The sequence below is a fragment of the Myiozetetes cayanensis genome, unplaced genomic scaffold (genome assembly GCF_022539395.1).
Source record: "Myiozetetes cayanensis isolate MyiCay16 unplaced genomic scaffold, myiCay2020 scf12, whole genome shotgun sequence".
NCBI classification, from domain to species: Eukaryota; Metazoa; Chordata; class Aves; order Passeriformes; family Tyrannidae; genus Myiozetetes; species Myiozetetes cayanensis.
Genome location: NW_026086826.1, coordinates 26,016,434 through 26,036,846, shown reverse-complemented (window position 1 = coordinate 26,036,846; position 20,413 = coordinate 26,016,434). Strand labels below are relative to the sequence as shown.

General features: G+C 49.1%; 2 protein-coding genes across 4 annotated transcripts; both read right to left on the bottom strand.

Annotated features, from left to right (window-relative positions):
• Positions 1-1,668: 1,668 nt before the first annotated feature.
• Positions 1,669-7,642, bottom strand: RNASEL (ribonuclease L). Its single transcript, XM_050307127.1, is given in 9 exon segments — positions 1,669-2,978; positions 3,745-3,905; positions 4,654-4,811; positions 4,843-4,890; positions 4,893-5,001; positions 5,388-5,476; positions 5,838-6,416; positions 6,419-6,610; positions 7,606-7,642. Coding segments are annotated over 9 exon segments (1,593 nt in total). The 3' UTR covers positions 1,669-2,758.
• Positions 7,643-11,931: 4,289 nt separating this feature from the next.
• LOC126635458 (regulator of G-protein signaling 16-like) lies at positions 11,932-18,751 on the bottom strand. Of its 3 annotated transcripts, none has more exons than XM_050306743.1 (5): positions 16,475-18,751; positions 15,193-15,288; positions 14,483-14,544; positions 13,063-13,229; positions 11,932-12,726 (listed from the first exon to the last, which is right to left on the bottom strand). In XM_050306743.1, exons 1-5 carry the CDS (start codon positions 16,552-16,554, stop codon positions 12,526-12,528), a joined length of 606 nt encoding a protein of 201 aa, XP_050162700.1. In that variant the 5' UTR covers positions 16,555-18,751; the 3' UTR covers positions 11,932-12,525. The 3 variants fall into 3 exon arrangements, with proteins under 3 accessions (XP_050162700.1, XP_050162702.1, XP_050162703.1); XM_050306745.1 differs by lacking the exon at positions 16,475-18,751 and adding an exon at positions 15,638-15,755; XM_050306746.1 differs by lacking the exons at positions 15,193-15,288; positions 16,475-18,751 and adding an exon at positions 14,691-14,996.
• Positions 18,752-20,413: the final 1,662 nt, after the last annotated feature.

Below are 20,413 nucleotides of genomic sequence, written 5' to 3'. Positions count from 1 at the left end.
TTCCGCACAGCAGATGGGCCACAGTGACCTGAGAGCATCCCTATGCACACAAGCATGTCCTCAGCACACAAGTGCTGGGATGGGGAGCACCTGATCCCATCACATTGGGCTGAGCCTGCTATCCCAGGGGTCACCCAACAGGAGCAGAGGAAAAAGACAGAGGCACAGCAAATACACAATGTACAGGCATGACAAGAGGGCAGTGACGTGTGTGGGGCCAAATCAGAATGTCCTTGGGCACCATCCATGGCCTGCAAGCCTTCCTCTATGAGACCGAGGCAGACAGCACCTCCCAGAGGGGCACTGATGCTGGGAACCACTGGCACAGCCGACAGTTTTGGCAGCTGGCTCTGCCCCCAACTCCTCAGGATACCTCCTCCCCCAAACTGTACCCTCAGACACTGCCACACCACCCAGCTGCAATACTACCCAACTGCCCTTGCCACAGGTTTTCCATCCTGCCTGGCCTGCTTTTACCAGGCACTTGACCATCCTCCTGGGAGAGGCAGCATGGTGTTTTCCCCAGTCCTGCTCCCAGTCTCCTGTATCCCCTCCTCCTCCCATGGTCTCTGTGAGCAATCTACTTTGCAGATGCTGTGCATGGATCACGTTTTTTCTTTGACACCAGCCTGTTGGTACCTCTAGTTTCTTGGAAAGCAGGACACAAGCCTTCTCTGGAAATCTTCCCAACAGCCAGATTGCCCCAGTGAGATAAGTCCCAGCCTCCTCAGATTCAATGATTGCTCTTATTCAGGCATGCCTTTTAAGGCTACCGAGTCACAGCCCTTTAGTGAAACAGAAGAATGATGGAAGAAGATGCAAAGGTCAAAGGAAGCTGGAAATGTGGCATTTTACAAGAGACTGAAGGAGCCCAGCCCATGGCCTCACCTCTCCTCATGCAAGAGCAGAAATGCTGCTGTGGCAGAAGGCCACAGTGCTCCCCACAGCACTCCTACTCCCCACACTGCTGAGACCTGGGCACACATCTCGGTGTTCTCCTGCCTTCTGGGCATGAGACAGACACAATGAGCAAGAAAAAAATGTTGGGGCCTTAGCAATTTTACATGACTATACTGAGTTCTGAAGAGGTCAAGAGGTAACAGTAAGATAAACAAGAAACGGCCTGCTGCTACAAGAATGCAGGAGTCAGCAAGAGTAGAATGAGAAAAACAGCGATAACAGAAACCGTATGCAAATGTGGGCTTCAAAACCACAAATCGGTGGATTACCTGAGGCGCGTGGACAGTGCGTGCTGACCAATCGTGATGGCATGCTGTGCTCGTGTTTGCGTGAACAGAACTCAGAAGAATATAAATTGTACAGCCTAATAATAATAAAGTGGATTCGAACTTGCATCTTGTAGATGTGTTGTTCTTTCCCACTCGCTTGTATGCCTGCAGCAAAAAAAGGGCAGGAAGGAAAGGAAAAAGTGTAAAATATTGACACAAAAGGAGTCAGCATTCTCTTGGATGCATTTTCTCTACTACCATCTCATCTACAGTTGCATAGTCAAGCTTCTATTATGTATTTAAAAGGTTCTCAGGACCATCAGAAGGAGCTTTGCTCTGAGCCAGGACCCCTGATGCAGATGGGAGTTTCTCAGTGCCGCAGGGTATCTCTTTCTATGCAGGGAGGATGGGAGAACCTCATTCCTAAATGAGTGAAGAGTCAGTTTTCCAGGTAAGTTTATTTCAAGTGTTTCCCCATAGGCTAATTGAAAGAATAACAGTCTCAGTTTGGAAAAACCAACCAACCAACCAAACAGGAAAAAAAGGCCACAACAAAAATCTTTTCAACAGCTGAAAAATATTTCCATAAGCAACATATAATCATCATGCAAGTCAGAACATTAGGAGAGAAACAAGCAAGCCCGTGGACAACCAGGCACACGTGACATACTGTGGAAATCTCGGAAAGGGGTTTGTGCCACCCTGCTGCCAATATCAAAGCTCCAAGCTCGCTGCATGGACGCCAGTTCTGTGCAAGGGAGATGAGTCTGGCAGGAGGACAGTGACACATCAACTGTTTTGGAGACAGGGAGTGCTTGTACACAGCCCTGCCATGGCAGAGCCTGTCCTTTCTAGGAGGAAAAGGTCCCTCTAGCCCCCTTTGATGTCAATGACCACTTTCAGGTGGGTCAGGACTACTCTCAGTAGCAGAGTTTTGTGGGATCGTGCTCATTACATCTGTTCCTTGTGGAAGCATCTCCTGCATTCTGCAAATGGAAGTCCTTCAGGTCCCAGTAGGCTGGACAGAGAGTGCCTCTACCAGATCAGAGGGATGATGGCCAAGGGCAACCCTGGAGCCAGACATAGCATTTTTCTGGCTGCTGTGTTTTCAAAAGACCAAAAAGAATCCATGTCTTTCTAGAGGTAGATGAGCAGTTCCTCAGTGCAAGCTACAGGGAAGATTGGCTCTTGCAAGGAGCTCAGATTCCTTTTTCTTTAACAGAGTGTCCCATGTTGTCTGATAATGCTAAGCTCCTGCCTCCCAAATGTGTCAGGTATCCCAGGGGCTGTCCCACATCTCCCCATTCTCCATAAGGGTCAGGGCCTGGATCTCCACATCTCAAAGGCAGAGAAACCAAGAGGGACAGAGGTAGGTCATCAAGGGGAACCTGGGCTGGCACTCACTTTGGTTCCTCTCTGAAGGTCATGGTTGTTACACCAAACATTTCTGAAGCATCTTTCATTTCTTAGTTTAAGTCCTCCATACTCTGTCCCTGCATGTGCTCTCTCCCATCTCCTTACCCACTTCTTCAACTCTTTTTCAGATGAATAAATAAGGAATAAAAGGAGGCAGTGACGATGGGATCAGGCATGGGACAGGAGGCAATGACATCCCACAGAGAAGGGTCCTGGATGTCTGCAAGGTGACGGTATGTGGGATTCTGGCATAAACTGTTGTAGACCTAAATGGTAGGTGCTGGAAAAGTCTTCAGGAAATACTCAGCACAGCCTCCTATTTTGTCACTGATCCTGAAAGAGAACAAAATCAATAAGGATTTTTAAAGCTTGTCCAAGGAGTCAATAGCCCAGGATGCCCTGCTTCCTCCCTTGCAGGGAAAATGCCATTCCAGAGGCTTTCTGATAACACAAGAAGGTTTCCTAGAAATACCAGAGCTGTGACTGTTCTATACCTAACCTAAACTCCTCAGTATCTTTTCTTTTTTTTTTCCTCTAGCACCTCCATCTACCTAATCCCACCTGCATCTTCACTGAAGGGCACTGAAGACCATCATCCTCAGTAAAACCATCACTAGGAGCTAACACCCCCTCTAACCTCACATATTAGTGCCCATGACTACAGAGGGTTGAGGATCAATGGGTTTGTGAGTCTGGAAAAGAGGAGACTTGAGGGAAACCTCATCAGGGTCTGTAGCTTCCTCACAAAGGGAAGCAGAGGGGCAGGTACCATTCTCTGCTCACTGTGACCAGTGACAGGACCTGAGAGAACTGCATGGTGCTGTGTCAGGGAAGGTTTAAGTTGGATATTAGGAGAAGGTTCTTTACCTAGGGGGTGTTTGGGCACTGGAAGAGGCTCCCCCGGGGCAGTGGTCACAGCCAACAAACTTGACAGAACTCACTAAGTGTTTGGACAAGGCTCTCAGGCACATGATGGGATTGTTGGGGTATTCTGTGCAGGGTCAGGAGTTGGACTCTATGATCCTTGTAGATCACTTCCAGTTCAGGATATTCTGTGATTCTATGCAACTGTAGCAGGGGCAAGGATGAGAACATGTACCCTTCATCTTTGTGTTCATCCAGGTTTCCGATGAGCCTCAATAGGTCAGTGACATCATTGGTGTATTTGAAGGATTTTTTGCCACAATTGCTATGTTTTCTAGGTTTGAATGATTTCGAATTGTCAGGATTTTCCATTACATCTAGAATATATTTGTCAATCTGAAAGAAAGGACATAGATTATTCTCTACCTTTCACACACCACAGCAGCACATCTACCACCGCTGCCTTTCTGCAGGGACATAATCTTGAATGGGAAAAATCTCCTGACCCTTAAAAGCATGTTTCCCAACATGAGCAGAAGAGTCCACTCTGCAAGGAATGCACCATTCAGCCTCCTTATTCCACTAAGGGTTTCCTCTCCCACTTTCCCAAGGTGTGGCATTTCTATTAGGACTGTCAACATGGCACAGGAGATTTTCATGCTTGCCTGGAGGGCAGGAGGGACTCAAGAGTCTTGATCCACGTGTGCCACTGAGGACCACGTGGGCTGCTGCACTGAACTGAGACTGTCAGGTCGCAAAGGATGCAGCACAATGTTACCTGCAAAAGCAGGCCTGGTCTGGCTGCCTTTGAGACAATCAACAAAACACTTTTGTCAGAAACTTGCTGGCAACTAGGAACAGAGGTTCTTAAGTGATCACCAAAAACCCCAAAACTTTTGAAGGTTTATCAGCTAATCTATAATGACCACCCACTTCTACCACCCCAGTCCACAGAGCTCCCTTAAGCATCAGTGTCTTGCGACTATGTCCCTTAGATTTAATTGTTTCCCCCAGTTGTCTGTATTTGTGTGGGGCTATTTTCTCAGTTACATTTTTAAACAGAGCCTATGGAGCACCTGGGAGAAGCTTCTGCCTGAATGTCTGTAACTCAAACCTCGTATCAGTCCAAAGAGAAGAGGATTACCTGCTTGGTCCACTCTGGATAAGGACAAATTTCAGTAACATTAGGATCTTGAAAAATAGCTTCTCAGTTTTTGATATCTTTGATTTGATTCCATATCAACTTCAGGAAGTTGAACCTGCTGTGGAATGAGAAGTTTTGTTAGCTGCAGTAGGACATGCCTTTTCTGAGCACTGCAGCCAGTTCCCGTACCGAAAGCTTTCCCTTTGCTCAAACCTTCCAAGCCTCGTTCATCATGAGGTTCAGAGCCTCCATGTAATCCAGGGATTTAGCATCCAAATCCTCGATTTGGACTTGCTGAAGGGGTTTCGCACCCCCTACTAAAACGTACAGCATGAGCCTGCTGAGGGTCTGCAAAGAGACACATCACTGTTCATGTGCCAGGTGCATGGAACTTCCTACCAAATGGGAGGGGACTAGTATTCCTAAGCCCTGTAGGTGCCTAGAAGTATGCAAATACACACCAACACAAACATGGAAGCTGTGCACACAAGGACAGAGGAGGTGGGCACGGTAACCTTCCTCTCAGAGGATCTGTGGACATCCCAGGACCAGGCACGGTCTTGCATCCTAATCACTATCATTCTTATGCAGCATCTATTATTACATGGATTTTCCCACAAATCAAGGTGTTTTCTAGTTGCGGATACAGAAAGTCTTTGCCTAGGACTCACAGCAACAGAAAATACCAGAGAGAACCCAAAATTTTAAAACAGGTTGATTTGCAGAGAACTTACCTCTAAATCTGAGTTTACAAGTTCTTCTTGGCCTTCAGTCAACTTTCTTTTATTATCAAAGTCTGTCAAGTAAATTTTGCCACCTAAATCTGAGGAAATAAAAAAAATAGTTAACAAGTAATGGTGAAAAAACTGGATATGGTCCACTACTGACTTCTGGATGGCCCTTCCTTTAGAAAACAATTTTCTGAAGAGATTTTTGGGCTGATATGTCATGGGCTGATCAGTCTTGACAGCCCTGGAGAGGAGGGCAGAGCTACTGAGACAGGTTGTTCTCTTCACTCTTCAGTGGCTATCTGTGAACATAGTTATTCAGCAGGAGATCTAATGCCACAGACACCCCATTTGGCATAAATCCATCTGTATTTTTACAGATAGCTATGAAACATCTTCTCTTAACTGCAGGCAGGGGGAAAGCAAAATGAAAACATAAAGAAAGCAAAAGATAACCTGTTACAAAGTTCCTGGGCTGCAGAGCCTGGTGAGCAAATCCAAGGGAGCACAGCTCTCTCAGTGCCTGGAAGATCATCTTCAGAGCAGCTTTGTAATCCTTTTGGTCTTCTGGGTCCTGCAGATGTTCTTGGAGGGTTTTCTCCCACAGTGGGAAGCACAAGTACATGCAGCCTTTTTCCTTCTTAGACTGGAAGAGCTTCAGTAGATGTTCACAGTGGCAACATTGTTCAAAGAACCTCTTCTCTTCATCACCCGCTGTACTGAGGGTTACTTTTACTGCTACCTCTGTCCCTCTATGGAGCCTGAGGTAGATGCCTTCCTGAATTCTCTGTTCGATGTAATGAAATGTCTTCAGTTTGCCGATCATAGGGCGATATATTTGATTAAGTTTTTTCAGCTGGTCCCTCCAGGGTTTGCTCTTTGGCTCCAAGTCTCTGAGGGTTTCAGGAACAAACGTGGCATTATGCACACAGAGAAGATTTTCCATGCTACTAGAGCAATTTCTGTTAGCAACTGTGATAAGGTTCCTAGCATCAGTCCTTACTCCTTTCTCACACAACACCTTCACTGTATTTTCTCTACAGCCACCATCAGTGCTGTGTTGCCCTCCTCATCTGCATCATCAATATCCATTTCATCCTTCTCCAGTAAAGTTTTCACCAACTCTGTGCTCTCCATTTCAACAGCTAGGATGAGGGCACTTTTCCCACATTCAAGCTTTTTCCGAGAGTAAGAGGGTAGGGCCTGATCTATCCGTATCCATCTAGTATCTAGAAAAGCTCAAACTCCAGTACCCATTTTGCTGCCTGCAAAGACTGGTTCACTAAAGTGACCAGCCCTTTCAGGAATCATTATCTGACAAGCTGAACTGGAAATAAATTACCTAAGCAAATCAGAAAAGGGACAGAGAAGTCTTAAGGTATAAAAGTAAAGTGTCAACTCACAGGAATTTACTCTCAGGAAAGCCAAAGATCATTTTTTGATTGGTTTGTCTCCCCACCCAGCAGGAAATAAACAACCTATTTCATTTAAAAAAAAAAAAAAAAAAAAAAAAAAGTTACTTCCCTAGCTAGAAAAGCAGCACAGCATTCCCTGGGCACGGTGGGGCTTACGTTCCTTGCCCCTGTTGGGAAGGCAGAAGGCTGGACAGGGTGAAGGCAGGGGCTAAGCACCTTCCTCCTCTGAGCCGCAAGCCCCATACTCCAGAAAACGTTTAAACATTTCAACCTTGCCCCACTCAACTTTTGACCACGAGCGTTTGCGTTTGTGTATTGCGATGTGCTGATGTGAAACATCACACAGCCCTGCCTGGTGTCACACGCCACCAGTCATAGTGAAGAAGGGGTCCCTCTACCCATCCAGAAACCCGGACACTGCTTAAAATGCCTTTAAAGCCTTGAAGCCAGCTTTTCTCAGCAGCTGCTTTTCACTGCTGCTTCCCAGTAAGTGTCCTCAGGTGGCATTTGTTTCCCAGCAACTGTACCGGCTGTCCCATCCCAGGAAGGAGAAGCACTGGGAGCATTTAACCCCCGCGAGGAAGGATGTTGGGGTTTCGGGGAGGGTATTTGGTGGCATTTTTTTCAGCACATAGCAGAGAGATCACGAGCCAAGTGCTGTCCCCATACGGTCCCATCACAAATCTGGTTTACAAATATCTGCTCAGCAGAGGCTCAGGAGCTGAAGGCTTAGAGACGTTCAGTGCATCAGTGCTGGGGTTTGGGGGAGTTTGGGATGGTTTGGGTTATTATTTTAAGCTTTTCCTGACCTTTTGATGAATCCATCCACATGAGGAAACTAGCCATGATGCTAAATTACACCCAGGGAGCCACTGAGCTCTAGATTCATGGTTTCTTCATGGCACTGACAGGCAGCTCCTACCGCCCAAGCACCCTCCTCCTTGGAGCCAGTTCTGTGCAAACAATGCTGCCCAAGAAGCCTGGTCTTCCAGCCCTTCCCTTCTGCCTGCAAAGCATGTGAAGGAAATACTTGAAGGAACCCAGGCTGTGACATCCCACTCAGTTTCCCCCACTGCCCCATGAGGTAAGGTGAGCTCAGCAGGGCCCACACAGCCTCCCCAGCTACCCTCACTGAACTGTGCCAGCTGCAAGATTCAGTTCAGACATGAAACAGGGCTGAAACTGTGCCAATAAAATCGTCCCTGGCTTTCCGTGGTGCCTTGGTACATGCACAAACTGCGAGTCTGCAGATGTACACAGAGACACAGCCAGATACAAATGAAGGGCAAAAATGCAGAAAACCCACATGGAAGGGCTACATGGATACAGCATGCACCTGTTTTACATGCATATCCCAATCTTTATGGATGCCTGCACTGCTGGCTCACGCCTGCACACCAGCTTTCACAAAACTCTGCCTATGCAGAATCACGTCTTTCTACCTTACTGTCATGTTGGGCATCCTGCTTCCCACAGCGTGCAGTACATCCACAAGGTTTGGGAACATCCCATGGTCTCTGGATGCTCTGGATGGAATTACATAGCATTTGTGTTACCACAGGAGACCTTGACACAGCTCCCCAGGGACAAAGACACTGAAAACTCAGGGAACAATCTCAAATCACTCTCAAGGCTGTCAAGATCTCATTTTAATTCACAAAAGGAATCACTCCCAGTTTAACCACAGCTATAGCTGTAGCTGCCAGTGTTTACCCATTTGCAGGCTGGCAAACAAGCAGAGCACGGGCACATCCCAGGCTCAGATCCAAAAGACATCCAAAAGAAGTCAACATTACACTACATAACAATATCACGCCACCCACCCAAGTACCAAAGCCTTCTTCAGCTTGCTGATTTAATTAAAGTATTTCATTATCTTATGGTGGGAAGATGAAAAACCCTAGAATGGTGGAAACCCAAACCATAGGATAATGAGAACAAGGTGTTTGCAAACAGCAGGGCTGTGGCAGAAGGATCCTGTGCCTGTACCTCAGCAAAGAAGGATTTGCAGGTAACACTTTCCTTATCTCTTATCCCTGATCCAAATTGCTTTCCATAGTCATAAGCTTAAACTCAGTCCCTGTGACAGGCAGTTTATGGTGAATATAAGGATCTCAAAGGTTTTCTAAAGCGTGGGAGTTAGAGAACTCCTCTCCACAACTATTCTTGTAGCCCTGGACTATGTAGTTCCTGTGCTATTTGCACATCAGCGGAGTCATTATTTGGCCCCACAAACACAGGGCCTCAGGAGATGAGCTGCAGAGACACAGTCAGCAGGGAAATCAAGGGCACAGTTAAGCAAACCTTCCTTTTCTTCCATCCTGATGGACTTGCACCCATTTTTGTAACCCTTCCCCTGAGATAACATCTCCGGGAATCCATGTCCTGGCCACCAGCCACAAATAAACATTAGGCAAAATGGGGCAGCAAAAACTGCCTGCCAAAGGCAAAATAATTTTTAAAGGAGCTATGAATAGTAAGATGAGTTTTTTTCTTCATGTTCCCTTCCTGTGCTTTCTTATTATATTTCCAAAAGGGAATATCCCAGGGTTTATATGCTTGGCCATGCTGATGTGACTCTCCATGCTGGAACACAGCTCTGGAAAATAGTCCACAGAATGATGCAGTGTAAACACTGACAGGCAATGCTATCCATGTAGGAGCATCAACCACATTTCATAGAAGCATATAGGTTTGAAAAGACCTCCAAGATCATCAAGGTAGCTCGCACCTCCGAGCACTGCCAAGTCTTCCTCCAGATCTACACATTTTACCATGGAGTATTTTTACACTTTTTACTGCATTTACTAATTTTTAGACTGTTGCTCAATCCTCATCACTGCAAAAAATGGGAAAAGAGCAGCATATGGAACAGGGATGGAGAGGTGAGGACAACAGCGAGGGAGACAGGGACCTCACCAAGCAGGGAGGTGCATCCCAGCTCCTGGGCAAGGAAAGTAGAGCAGGCCCATTGGAAACATCCCAGATCAGTCAGGGTAGGTAAGAAAAGGAGCTAAACTGGGCACCTGAGCTTAAAAGCAGTGGAGGCGGTTCCCCAGCACTGTTCCTCCCAGCTATTTCTCATCCCCATCTTCCCCCCACCCTGGGCCAAGCCCAGGTTGCAGCTGCACCATGTCCAAGCTGTCCTCCAGGACAGGCAACCCAACCCCAGGGAGGCAGGATGGCTGCAGACCCCAACACTACCCTCGGTGCCCCAACAGCATCAGAAAGCATGAAAATTAGCTTTAAGTTTTTTCTCAGATCCCGAGGTACCCCAGGCATAAGGATCCTTGTACACAGCTGGAGCCGATTGGCAACCTTGACATTTAGCTGCTTGCAAGGGAGAGTGAGTCATATGGAAACACATCAGCTGTGATTTCTGGCACTTTATTCAGGCAAAGGCCTTGAAGTGGAAGCTGCCGAGTGGGAAGCAGTGCCATACAGCTGCTCCCTCCCTGTCAGCTGGCCCGGGGGCTGTCAGAGCACTGCAGAACACGGGGTAAGGCATTTGCTGTGTTTGAAATGGTTCAGTGCATCCCTTTTGCTGCCGAGCTTCCTTCAAACACATCCTTAAATAGCGTAGCATTTCTTTGCAGCCTTTGTTCTAAAAAAAATGAATAAATCATGGCTGTACACGCATGCAAATGGGAGTTTGCCTGCATATGTATGTTGTCACACATGTATCCATGGAAAATGAAGGCTCAGCATCCATACACTTGTATTCACACATCCACCTGCCTAAATATATGTCTTTATGGGGCCACCTGTGCGCCTATGTCCGTGTCCTAAGGCCACCCCAAAGCTGCTTGGTCCCACCACGGTGGGGACCCCCTGAGTGACGATGCCACCCTCCTGAGCAGCTGCTGGGAACACACTGGGTCCCAGGGCAGAGGGAAATGGGTGGTTTTTTTCCACCAAATAAATCCACCCGCCATTCTGGCTCATGGAAACCTGGCCCTGGAGCAAGTATGTGTTCACACCATGGGGCAGGGAGGCCAGCACCATCCCCCACATTCCCTCCCTGGAGCTCAGATCTTCTCTGCTGCTTCCAAATGCGGCCTCCTCCCTGGGAAACTTTGGCCGTGGTTTATTGGAAGGGATCACTGCCAACCGTGCCTGAAGGTAGTCATGGGAAGCTTTCACTCCTCTTTCTAAACGTGGTTTTGTGGGTTAGAGTCTTTTATCCCCCCAAGGCATTAAGGCTTTGTTGTACTGCCACTGGCTATGGCAAGCAATTGTGGAAGATGCGCTGGATGCAGGCTTGCTTTTAGTGACAGAATTGTCTCTCTGGGAAGCATCTCAGGCTTGTAAAGATGAAACTGTGCTTCAAATAGGATTCTCTAGAATCAGCAGTGGGGTCTGAGTGCTACCACCAAGGCTGAGGCTCAGCTTGAGCCATGCATGATGCATCAAAGATGGACATAAATTTTCTTCTAAAGAAAGCTCAAAAAGATTTTATATTTTTCTTACCTTTTTTTGTTGCTCTTGTTGGCTTATTTAAATTTTTTTAATGGAGAATCAGTGTTAAATTAGCTTCAAGGTCTGCAAGACAAAGTTTTCAAATTTTTCATTTAGAAGCTGCAGTTAAAAAAATGAATCACCAACACTATTTTTTTGTTTCTAGCTGCTTCTAGACTGCTTCACTGCTCTCTTTCTTGACAAATAATTTAAGCACTTCCTGGGCACCTTTCAGCTAATTTCTTCCCTCTGATATGCACAAAGATCAGGTGAACATGCAGACTGCTGTGATTCCAAATCACCTGGCTTGTAAGACAAGGCCATGCTTAATTAAAAAGGGAATAAAAGACATGGGGAAGTTCAACCTGCCTTCTTCTGAATAGGTAGGGAAGAGGGATGGAGCACCATCGATGTATTTTACAATCAGTGGTGATCCTTGGACCCTGCATGGCTGTATTAGAAGGGACATAATGTTCTGTTATAGCTGCAGGTGCTTGTAAAAGGCATTTTAATGGCAGAGGGTGGCTTGTGTTCACAGTAACACCTTGGAGCATACAGGCTCCCGTGAGTCCAGTTCCTCCTCAGCAGTCCCCACATGCTCTCCTCTGCTGATGCAGGCCAGTTAATTTTGACTTCCAAAACACACAATAAATAGAAAGAAGTCAGCTTAAAAACCATGCTTTGATTGGGTTTTTATTCAGAGCGTTAACATCTTCAAGTTACACTCAGATGCTCCCCTCCCTGCAATGTCTATATTCAGGAGAAGGCAGATGCAGGATCCGTTCAGCTGCAAATGCCACGTAGTCTTTGGGCTTTCATTCTGGCCATTGCCTCATAGGAAAAGCTCTGCATGAGGGAATGGCAGCCTCCTGTGCTGGCCCCACAGCCAGTGTCTGATGCTGCAGGTCATAGGCAGGGTCCTGAGAGCAGGTGGGAGCTCTCTGGTTGTGGATGTTTAGGGGAATCTGATCTCGTTTTCCAGGACTCGCAACTCAAATCCAATTTCTTTCAGTCTCTGCAGAGGTACAGGTCTCCAGCTGAGCTGCAAGGGGAGGTACCAGGTTCCCACATGCTCCATTCCTCCAGGGAGGGAGGACTGCTCTTCCCGATGGCTCAGTGGGCAGCGGGAAGCACTTGAGGTCCTGGGGATCCTGCTGAAATTCCAGAGCTTCAGCTGAAACCCCACCGTGCAGACATCAGACTCTGCAAACCATGTCCCAGCCTCCGCCTGGTCCCCTGGCTCATCCCCCCGCAGTGGTTTTGGGCTCGGGTCAGGTATGCGACCTCTTACTGGTGCCACGGCTGGTGGCCTGCTTGGTCATGTCCTGGTAGGAGGCAGATTTCAGGAAGCGGGGGTAGGAGTCCTTCTCCATCAAAGTGCGGGTCTTGGCCTGGGCTTCGTTGAAGCAAGCGGAGGTGGCACCCGACAGGTTCTTGCGGGTGATCTCCCTGGTTTCGTGGTCGATATTTACCTGCAAGGAAGCAGCATCTACAAACATTAACTCAGCATTAACCCCCCTCCTGTGTGTGGGGGGGGTAAAAACCCTGTTTTCTGCATTTTTATGTGAGAGTTAAGATTCTTACAAGACTTTCTGTCCCTTCATGGTTGCACTCAGTGACCTTAGAGGTCTATTCCAACATTAATGATTCAATGGTGATAGACCATATGATGCTAGAGATGAAAGGTCTCATGAATAAGATCTCATCTTCCCACTGAGATGAGAGTGCTTTAATAAAATCCACCAGAATGTTTTATTCCTTTCCCCCCCTATTTGTTTCCACAATACAGAAGCAGAAAAAGCTCTCACCTCCCTGGGTGCCTCACTTTGGACAAACTCCTCAAAGATCCTGTTGGCTTTGGAGGCTAGCTTGGTTTTTGAGCGGGTCTTTTTGAAGTCCTCACATGCCAGCCAGAAGTCGAGGTTCTCCTCGCTGAACTCTGTCTTCAAAAAGGTGTGGAAAGCATTCACCCCACCTGGGGAGGGGGGAGAAGAGCAGTTAATGGGGCAGAAGGCAGGGAGGAAACGGACGGAGCACAGACCATGACATCCACAGATTTCCTTTCCCTCTGGGCAAATTCCACCCTCTGAGACACTGCTAATTGGCCTCTAGACTCCAATAAAATCCTTTCCCACAGACAAGTAATCCTCTGGTTGTATTTATCTGACCTTTCTGTAATGAAGCTTCAGAGTATTTTCTTTACAGCTTCGGAAACGAGCTAATTCTACCTAAGGAGAAATCCACTGACGCATCGGTGCATCTGCAGGAACCAACCCTTTATTTTTATTTCTCAGCTGAGATCTGGGGGGGACAAGATGCTGTGGATGGGAGAGTAATTGCAGCAAGGATTTCAGAGCCGTGCTGGGAGGATGTATTAAGTTACAAAGCCGGAGATGCTCATTAGCCATCACAGCATGTGATGAAGGCTGGAAAAAAAAGTATGCCTAGCCCCAAACTATTGCTGTGGAAGGACTTTGTCTTGCTGTGGAATAGCTTTTAAGGTAGACAACTACTTTTGTATTACAGTTTGGCACTTCTGCCACTGTGTGCCTGCTGTAAGGGTGGAATTACATGGGGACCTCAAAAAGAGGTCTCCTCTCTGGGTCAAGGGGTGATGTCTGCATGGAGGAGAGGGAGACAGCACCTCACAGGAGTCCTGTGCATCACATACATACAACTAATACTGGAGGGTAAAATGGCTGTGGCAACTCAGTAAAGCAGCTGAATTCCTTCTCCCTGTGGAAAAGCCATCCCCGGAGGCACAGGACAGACAGACAGAGGGCAGCAATGCAGTTTTCTGAGAAAGCCTGTGGGGAGGTGGCTGCACCGCTGTGCAAAGGAGGACACTGTGAGCAGACACTCTACCTTCTCCCGAGTGGGGAGAAAGGGATGGTCCGGGAATGCCATGACATTCCCTGACAGACTGCTCCACATGGGATGTGGAGCTTGCTCCTGTCCCAAGGCAGCAGCAAGGCATTGTGAGACAGCACTTGTGCCACCCAGAAGCACCCAGACAGAAGAAAAGGGTACAGCTTCCCAAGTCAGTCTATGAGCCCCATGCATCAGCTCTGCCTGGGCAGAAAAGGGACCTCTTTCTAAATCCTAAACCATCTCATCTGAGGAGGAGATGAGATTTCCTCAGATGCTCACTTCAAGCATACAGCTCACTGGGAGCTGTATTTTGTGCTACATGCTCACAACAAGAGAAGAAAACAAAATGCTACTCACTTTTGCTCTTCAGGAGCTGGTCAAAGGACTCCCTCCATTCCAGTACCTCTTGTGAGGAGTCTCTGGAAAAAACAAAAGAATATAAGGTTTGCTATCCAGCTGTGAAGGATGGGAGCACTTCAGTTGTGTGGCTCCATTAATGGGAAACAGTGCAAGAAGGGAGGCAGCAGCACCCAGCAGGAAGAAGCGAGAGGCCAGTATCCATTACCTGTGGGCTCTCTTTCCTTTCTCCCTCTCTTTTACTGTCCCTGATGGCTCACCAGACCTCAGCTCCATAGTGCTGGCCAGGAGGTTCTCTAAAGAATGCTCAGAAGAGCCTTTTTCTGCTGGTACAAGCCCAGCAGAACCTCCTCTGCAAGAAGACACCCAGCCCTCAGCAGCAATATTTAGTATTTTGTTTTTAATGCTGCCTGCATTCCCCAGGGATCCCAGGCACTGGTCTGAGACACCAAGAACTGTGGGAGCTCCCCGGTTTCTTGCCTATTGCTAAGGCCCTGCTCTCTGTGCCTAATGCCAGAGCATCAGTTCCCCCATCTGATTTTATAACCAGGGGAGCCCGCCTTCCCGGGCTGCCTGGGTGGGACTATGGGGAGGGGGAGCTGCGCTCTCTTCTCTCTGCTGCACAGATGGGCAGAAGCATCCCTCGGGACAGCCTGGTCCGTGGGGACCTGTCCCGGTCTGAACCTGGGACATGGCACTGCTTGGCTTACCTCTGCCTGGAGCCTAGCTGCAGCTTGCTGGAGGTCCCGTGTCCCAGCCCTGGTCTATGAAGCAGGATCCCTAAGCGGGTCTTCAGATCCTTGGTTCTGGAAAGGAAAGGGGAGAGGTGGGCTTGCTGGGCCGTTGGACTGCTGCCGCCACCCCCTCACCTCAGAGGGGCTGCAGCCCACAGGCTTGGTGGGGGCAGCCCTCGCTCCCCAGCTTCAGCCTCCTCCTTGCTTTCTGATGTATGAAATAAATGCTCCCCCAGTTGCTTTGTCTGTTTCCTGGCAACCACATTCAGCAGCGCATTAAGCCTGCGGGACTGTTTTCTTCCGCTCGCTTCCCAGATAAAGCCTCATGAAATACAAAGCTCGACGAGCTTTTTCCTTTGGGGCAAGTAGCAGAGCAGCTGCTGAGTGCTCAGCTTGAGCCCCAGCAGCCCCCGCAACTAACCTGGCTCCTTTTCCCATCTCGCTCTCCCGGCAGGACTACACGTCTCCCAAAACATAGCGATTGCTTTCTGCTCGGCGGAGCGGGAGCGTGTCCCTGTTGCCAGGTTGCTGCTACCCGGCTTTCTTTTTGGAGTGCCCCTGAGTCACCAGGAGCCTGTCACCACGCTATGGAGAGGGCTGTGCTCCCCAGTGGCATCATCCACCTACCCCATACCTTCAGAGCCAGAGAGCCCGGCAGCAGCACAATGCTCCTGTGCCAGAGGTTGGGATGCTACTGCCTGTCACCGCAGCTCTGCGGCGAGGGCATGGAGACACCTCCCTGCTGGGAAATCTTTGCGGCAACACGGCAGGAGAATCGGGTCTCTCCCCAGGGTCTCCCCGAGGCACCGTGTGGCCCCGCTGCTCTTCGTGCGCTGCAGCTTATTCTGGCCTCCCCAGGCGCCCATACAAAAATAAGTGCTTAAATGTCAAGCCGGCAGCGTGGGGCTCTGTAGTCACTTAACAGTTCAACCATGTTGACAAAAATACTCCTGCTGCTGTCAACTTGAAGCAAGTTCTGTGGAGATGGAGCCAGAGAAAGCCTGGTGTGTTTGTACACCCAGACACTGGGCAGCCCTGTCCAGCCTCCTCTCCCTCCGCATGTTTTACCTCTGCGTTCCCCTCCTGGGGAGCAGAACGGGTACAACCAAAACCAAATCACTTCGCTGCGTGTTTCCTTGCAGTCTGCACCCCAGTTTCTACCGAAACATCACAGCCACAGCAGCAGAGGCTGGTCCAGGTGCACCTTTTCCAGCTAACCCTCTGCATCCCAGAACTGCAGCGTGGCGAAGCTCCTTACCTTTCCAGGCAAGTGATGGGGAGCGAGGTTAACTCCCGGTACATGCTGAGAGCTGGACACCCAGGCATCCAGCAACTCATCCGGTCCTTGCAGCGATGGCAGGGGTGTGCAACAGGTGGCTGCAGCACCACCTGCGCCCACGGTCATGTGCTGTCGGCTGGAAAAGCGGCGAGGAGCTGTGCTTTATATCGGGTGGGAGGCGAGAGAGCTGGGAGGGGGACCCAGCATCGCTCCAGTCTCCAGCCAACCAAAAGCTGCTCTAGCAGCGCCCGTGAAGATAACAGCTTAGGTAAGTTAGTGTGTGTTGTTAGGGGAGGGGGGTGTGGGAGGCCCAAGCTTGTCCTTCACCATCACAGTCAGAGCTGCTTCCTCGATAACAGGAAAAAACAGGCTCGTTTCCACCGACGTGTGGAGCCTGCTGAGTAACCGGTGGCGGGTGGGAACGGGGGTGAGGAGAGCAAGAGGGACAGGACAGACGCTGTAGTGCGCAGCAAGTCGTCAGCTCCCTCCTGCTGCCCGAGGACTTCCAATCCTCACAGCACTTCCATCGTAGCAGCAGGCTTTTCCCAAGTGGTTTAAGCAGGGGATGTCAGTCCTCAGCATAGTCAGGCTGATTTGTAGCATCCCAAGGGTAGGAGGGTTTGCCCTTCCTGAGGCAATGCAATACACATAGAGCAGAAGGGTGTGCTGTTTCCAATTACCTGCAAATTGCACAGCCAGTCCACAGCTGGAATACGTAAGGATCGATGCCTGTCCCCACAAGTTGACTGAAGTTGCATTTCTTCATCACAAATTCTCTGCTGGGTGTATGGTGGGAGAAGGGAAGAGGAGGGGATGCACATCAAAAAAGTCTGAGCAAAGCCAGGGAAAGTATATGATAAAGGTGGATACTGAAGAGATCTGAAGATGGAAAGGAGACTAAAAGCAGGTGGAAGCTGGAGGGGAAGGACTGAACCAGCAAAACAGAAATATGGAGAGAAAGGGTTAAACCAGTGTCACACACTGCACACCAGCAAACCCCAAGGTCTGGTGCCACAAACAGAGAGGTCCACAACAGCCAACAGATACCCCATGCCAAAGTCAGGCTCACACAGGATTCCAGAGAACTGAAATTCCCCCAACACAGTGGCTCTTGAAAGGGAGCTCACCACAGTGTAGGGAGCAACTTTAACCACCCCCCCAGCTGCCACTTCCACTCCTTTCCCTTCCTCCCCACTTGGTCCCTGCTGATCCAAGCTCCACAGCCATCACAGACGTTTTTTCAGAGCTCAGGTTGTCTCCTACCCTTGCTGCCTGCATTTGTCACGCAGAGCACCATTGCCAGAGCATCTTTCCCAAGGGAGATGAGATGTGCCAGGAGAATGGCAGCACGAAACCATCTTGGCCCTATGCTGGAAAGAAAGGCTCCTCTCAAGCTGCCTTCAGGGAGCCTGAGTAGGAGGACTTCAGTATGGAAAACTTTCAAAGGAGCACTAGGCACCTCAGCTCCCTTGAGCTGTAAAGGGAAGTCTTGTCTTTCTCCCACCACTTAACAAAAAGCACAGAATTATTTTGTCCAAAGCGAGCCATGAAAGATGCATCAGGACTAATGAGTGAACACACATTTCTAGCTCCTGTCTCGGCTTTGAAGCAAGAACAGCCTCTTTTCCAATAGCTCTACTGGGATTTTTTTTCCCCTCAAATAATCAAGTTTAAGCCTTCTTGCTTAGCAGATATTCAGCTACAGATAAATGATTGGAGCTACACAAAGCTCTTATTCATGCCTTCCCTTAAAACCATGATTAGAGCTGTGGTCCTTGCTGTGAATTTAAGGAAAGAAGGAGAAGAGGAGAGGCCAGAGGGCTGTAAGGTTACCTTTGCCTCTATAGACACCAAGAAGGTCTGTGCATGCCCACAGAGTGGACATCACTTGACCTACTGCAAGTTTGGGAAGTGCTTGGCTACCTCAGCCTGGTGCTCCATCCCAGTTCACCACCATGCTGGGAGCACTATTGTCGCAGTGGCAGCACCCACCATGCTCACACAGGCATGGGCTCCTCGTACCCACAGGAGGTGGTCAGACCCAGGTATTTCACAGAATCACACAATGCTCAAGTTGGAAGGGACCTCTAGAGATCATCCAGTCCAACCCCCTGCTAATGCATGTTGGCACTCACCTCCCAGTTGCAGCAGGTCACCAGTAGCTGTGGGTTTGGGATGGCAGTGTCCCTTCTCCTTCATCACCTGCATCTCTGTCTCCTCCATGGTTTTCCACACAGATGCAGTGCTCAGCAATGCCCTGGTGTTGTTCTATCTCATCATTTTAGGTGAGATAGAACAACACCAGGGTCTTAACTAGGTTAATTAACCTGGTGTTAAGCAGGACTTCATCTCTGTCCTTTTCCTCTTTAGAACTGCAGCCCATTCTCCCACCTGCAGATCTGCACGGTCACAGGATGCTCTGGTAACCCTCCCTGGTGTTTGAGGCATCCTCAAAGCAGGTTATGCCAGAAGAAAACCTCCAGGAGGCTGCACACATGTTACAGGCACACAGGATAGATGATTTCTGGCAGCAACTTCATGATGCCCAGCAGAGCCACTCTGCTGGGAGCCACCTGTTGCTTGAAGCAGCCAGGGAAATGTAACTGCATGGCAAAACCACAGCCAGGATGGCAGCAACAGCGATGGGAAAGGAGCAAGGGGGATGTGAGCCAGAGAGGAGAAACTGTGCACATCTCTGCCTTGAGATTACAGCCTGCCAACACTCTGCTTTGCTTCAGTCCATGTGTCCCCACTGCTTTTTCCCCATAAAGTGTGTCGAACAAGTGTGTGTGTGGTTTTACCTTGCCCCTTGTAACAGCTTTTGAAGCTCTCAGCTCAGGTGGGCAAAGCTGATGACAAGGCAGAGGTGAGGAACCACCTGTGGTGGGAGCTTGGTGCCTGCAAGTTCCCGTGGGAGAGAGAGAGCCCTGTAAAACCTCAGTGGGAGGGGAAAAGTCAAAGGCTGTGTCTTTTGGGGCACCACCGTGGCTCAGCCAGAAGATGCGCAAAGCCATAGGAAATGCCACGCTCACAGTGGAGGTTCCACGCTGTGGTGCTTGAAGCAGGGCATGGCTCTGAGACATGGCAGTGCCAGAATTACATGTGCAGGTCTCAGCCCAGGCACAGAAGAGAGATTGGGCTGTTCCAGGAATGTCCTCCCCACCAAGCCTGGGGCAGACCCTACCCCTGCTCTGCCACAGCCCCCTGCACAAGCCAACACCTGGCTGGCACCTCTGCTCCCTCGGGGCAGTTTTTCTGCCTCTCCCCTTCAATGAGGTGGGAGGACTATTCCAGGACAGGCAGCTCGCCAGCATGAGATGCGTTAGTTGAAATGGTTTATACTGCAGGGCTCTTCAGCAGGATTATGCAATAGGCTCTCAGCCCAGCAATGTATGTGTGCTCAGATGTCTTTATGCCACTCTGTATCTAATTTAATTACGTCCTTCCTGTCTCATTTAGCTTAGCAGCCTCCCGCAGCTCTGGCTCAGTTGCCTGTATTATCAGTCCTTGTTTAGGAACACAAAAAACTCATCTGTGTCGCAACGTCTGGGGCCAGGCTCCCATCCCATAACTGTGCCACAGCCTTGCTGGCATGAAGCCCACCTCTCATCCATGGGGACCAGCCCTCTCAGAGCTTATTTCCACCAGGGAGGTCCTAGAAAACCTGGCAGGGTGCTCTGGGGGGACTGGCTTCACCCTCAGAAACAAAACACACAACCTCTCAGCCCCAGCTGCTGGTGTTTCTGGTTTAGTATTTGCAAAGTGCCAGCAAACTTGAAAAATAGGTAAATAAAGGTTTCAGCCCCAAAACTACACAGTTGAGGTGGGTAAAAGGGAAACATGGAGGGATTGGTGACAGGGTGCAGGGCACCCTTGCACATGTTCCCCAATGCACAGTCAAGCTCCAATGAGAGTTTA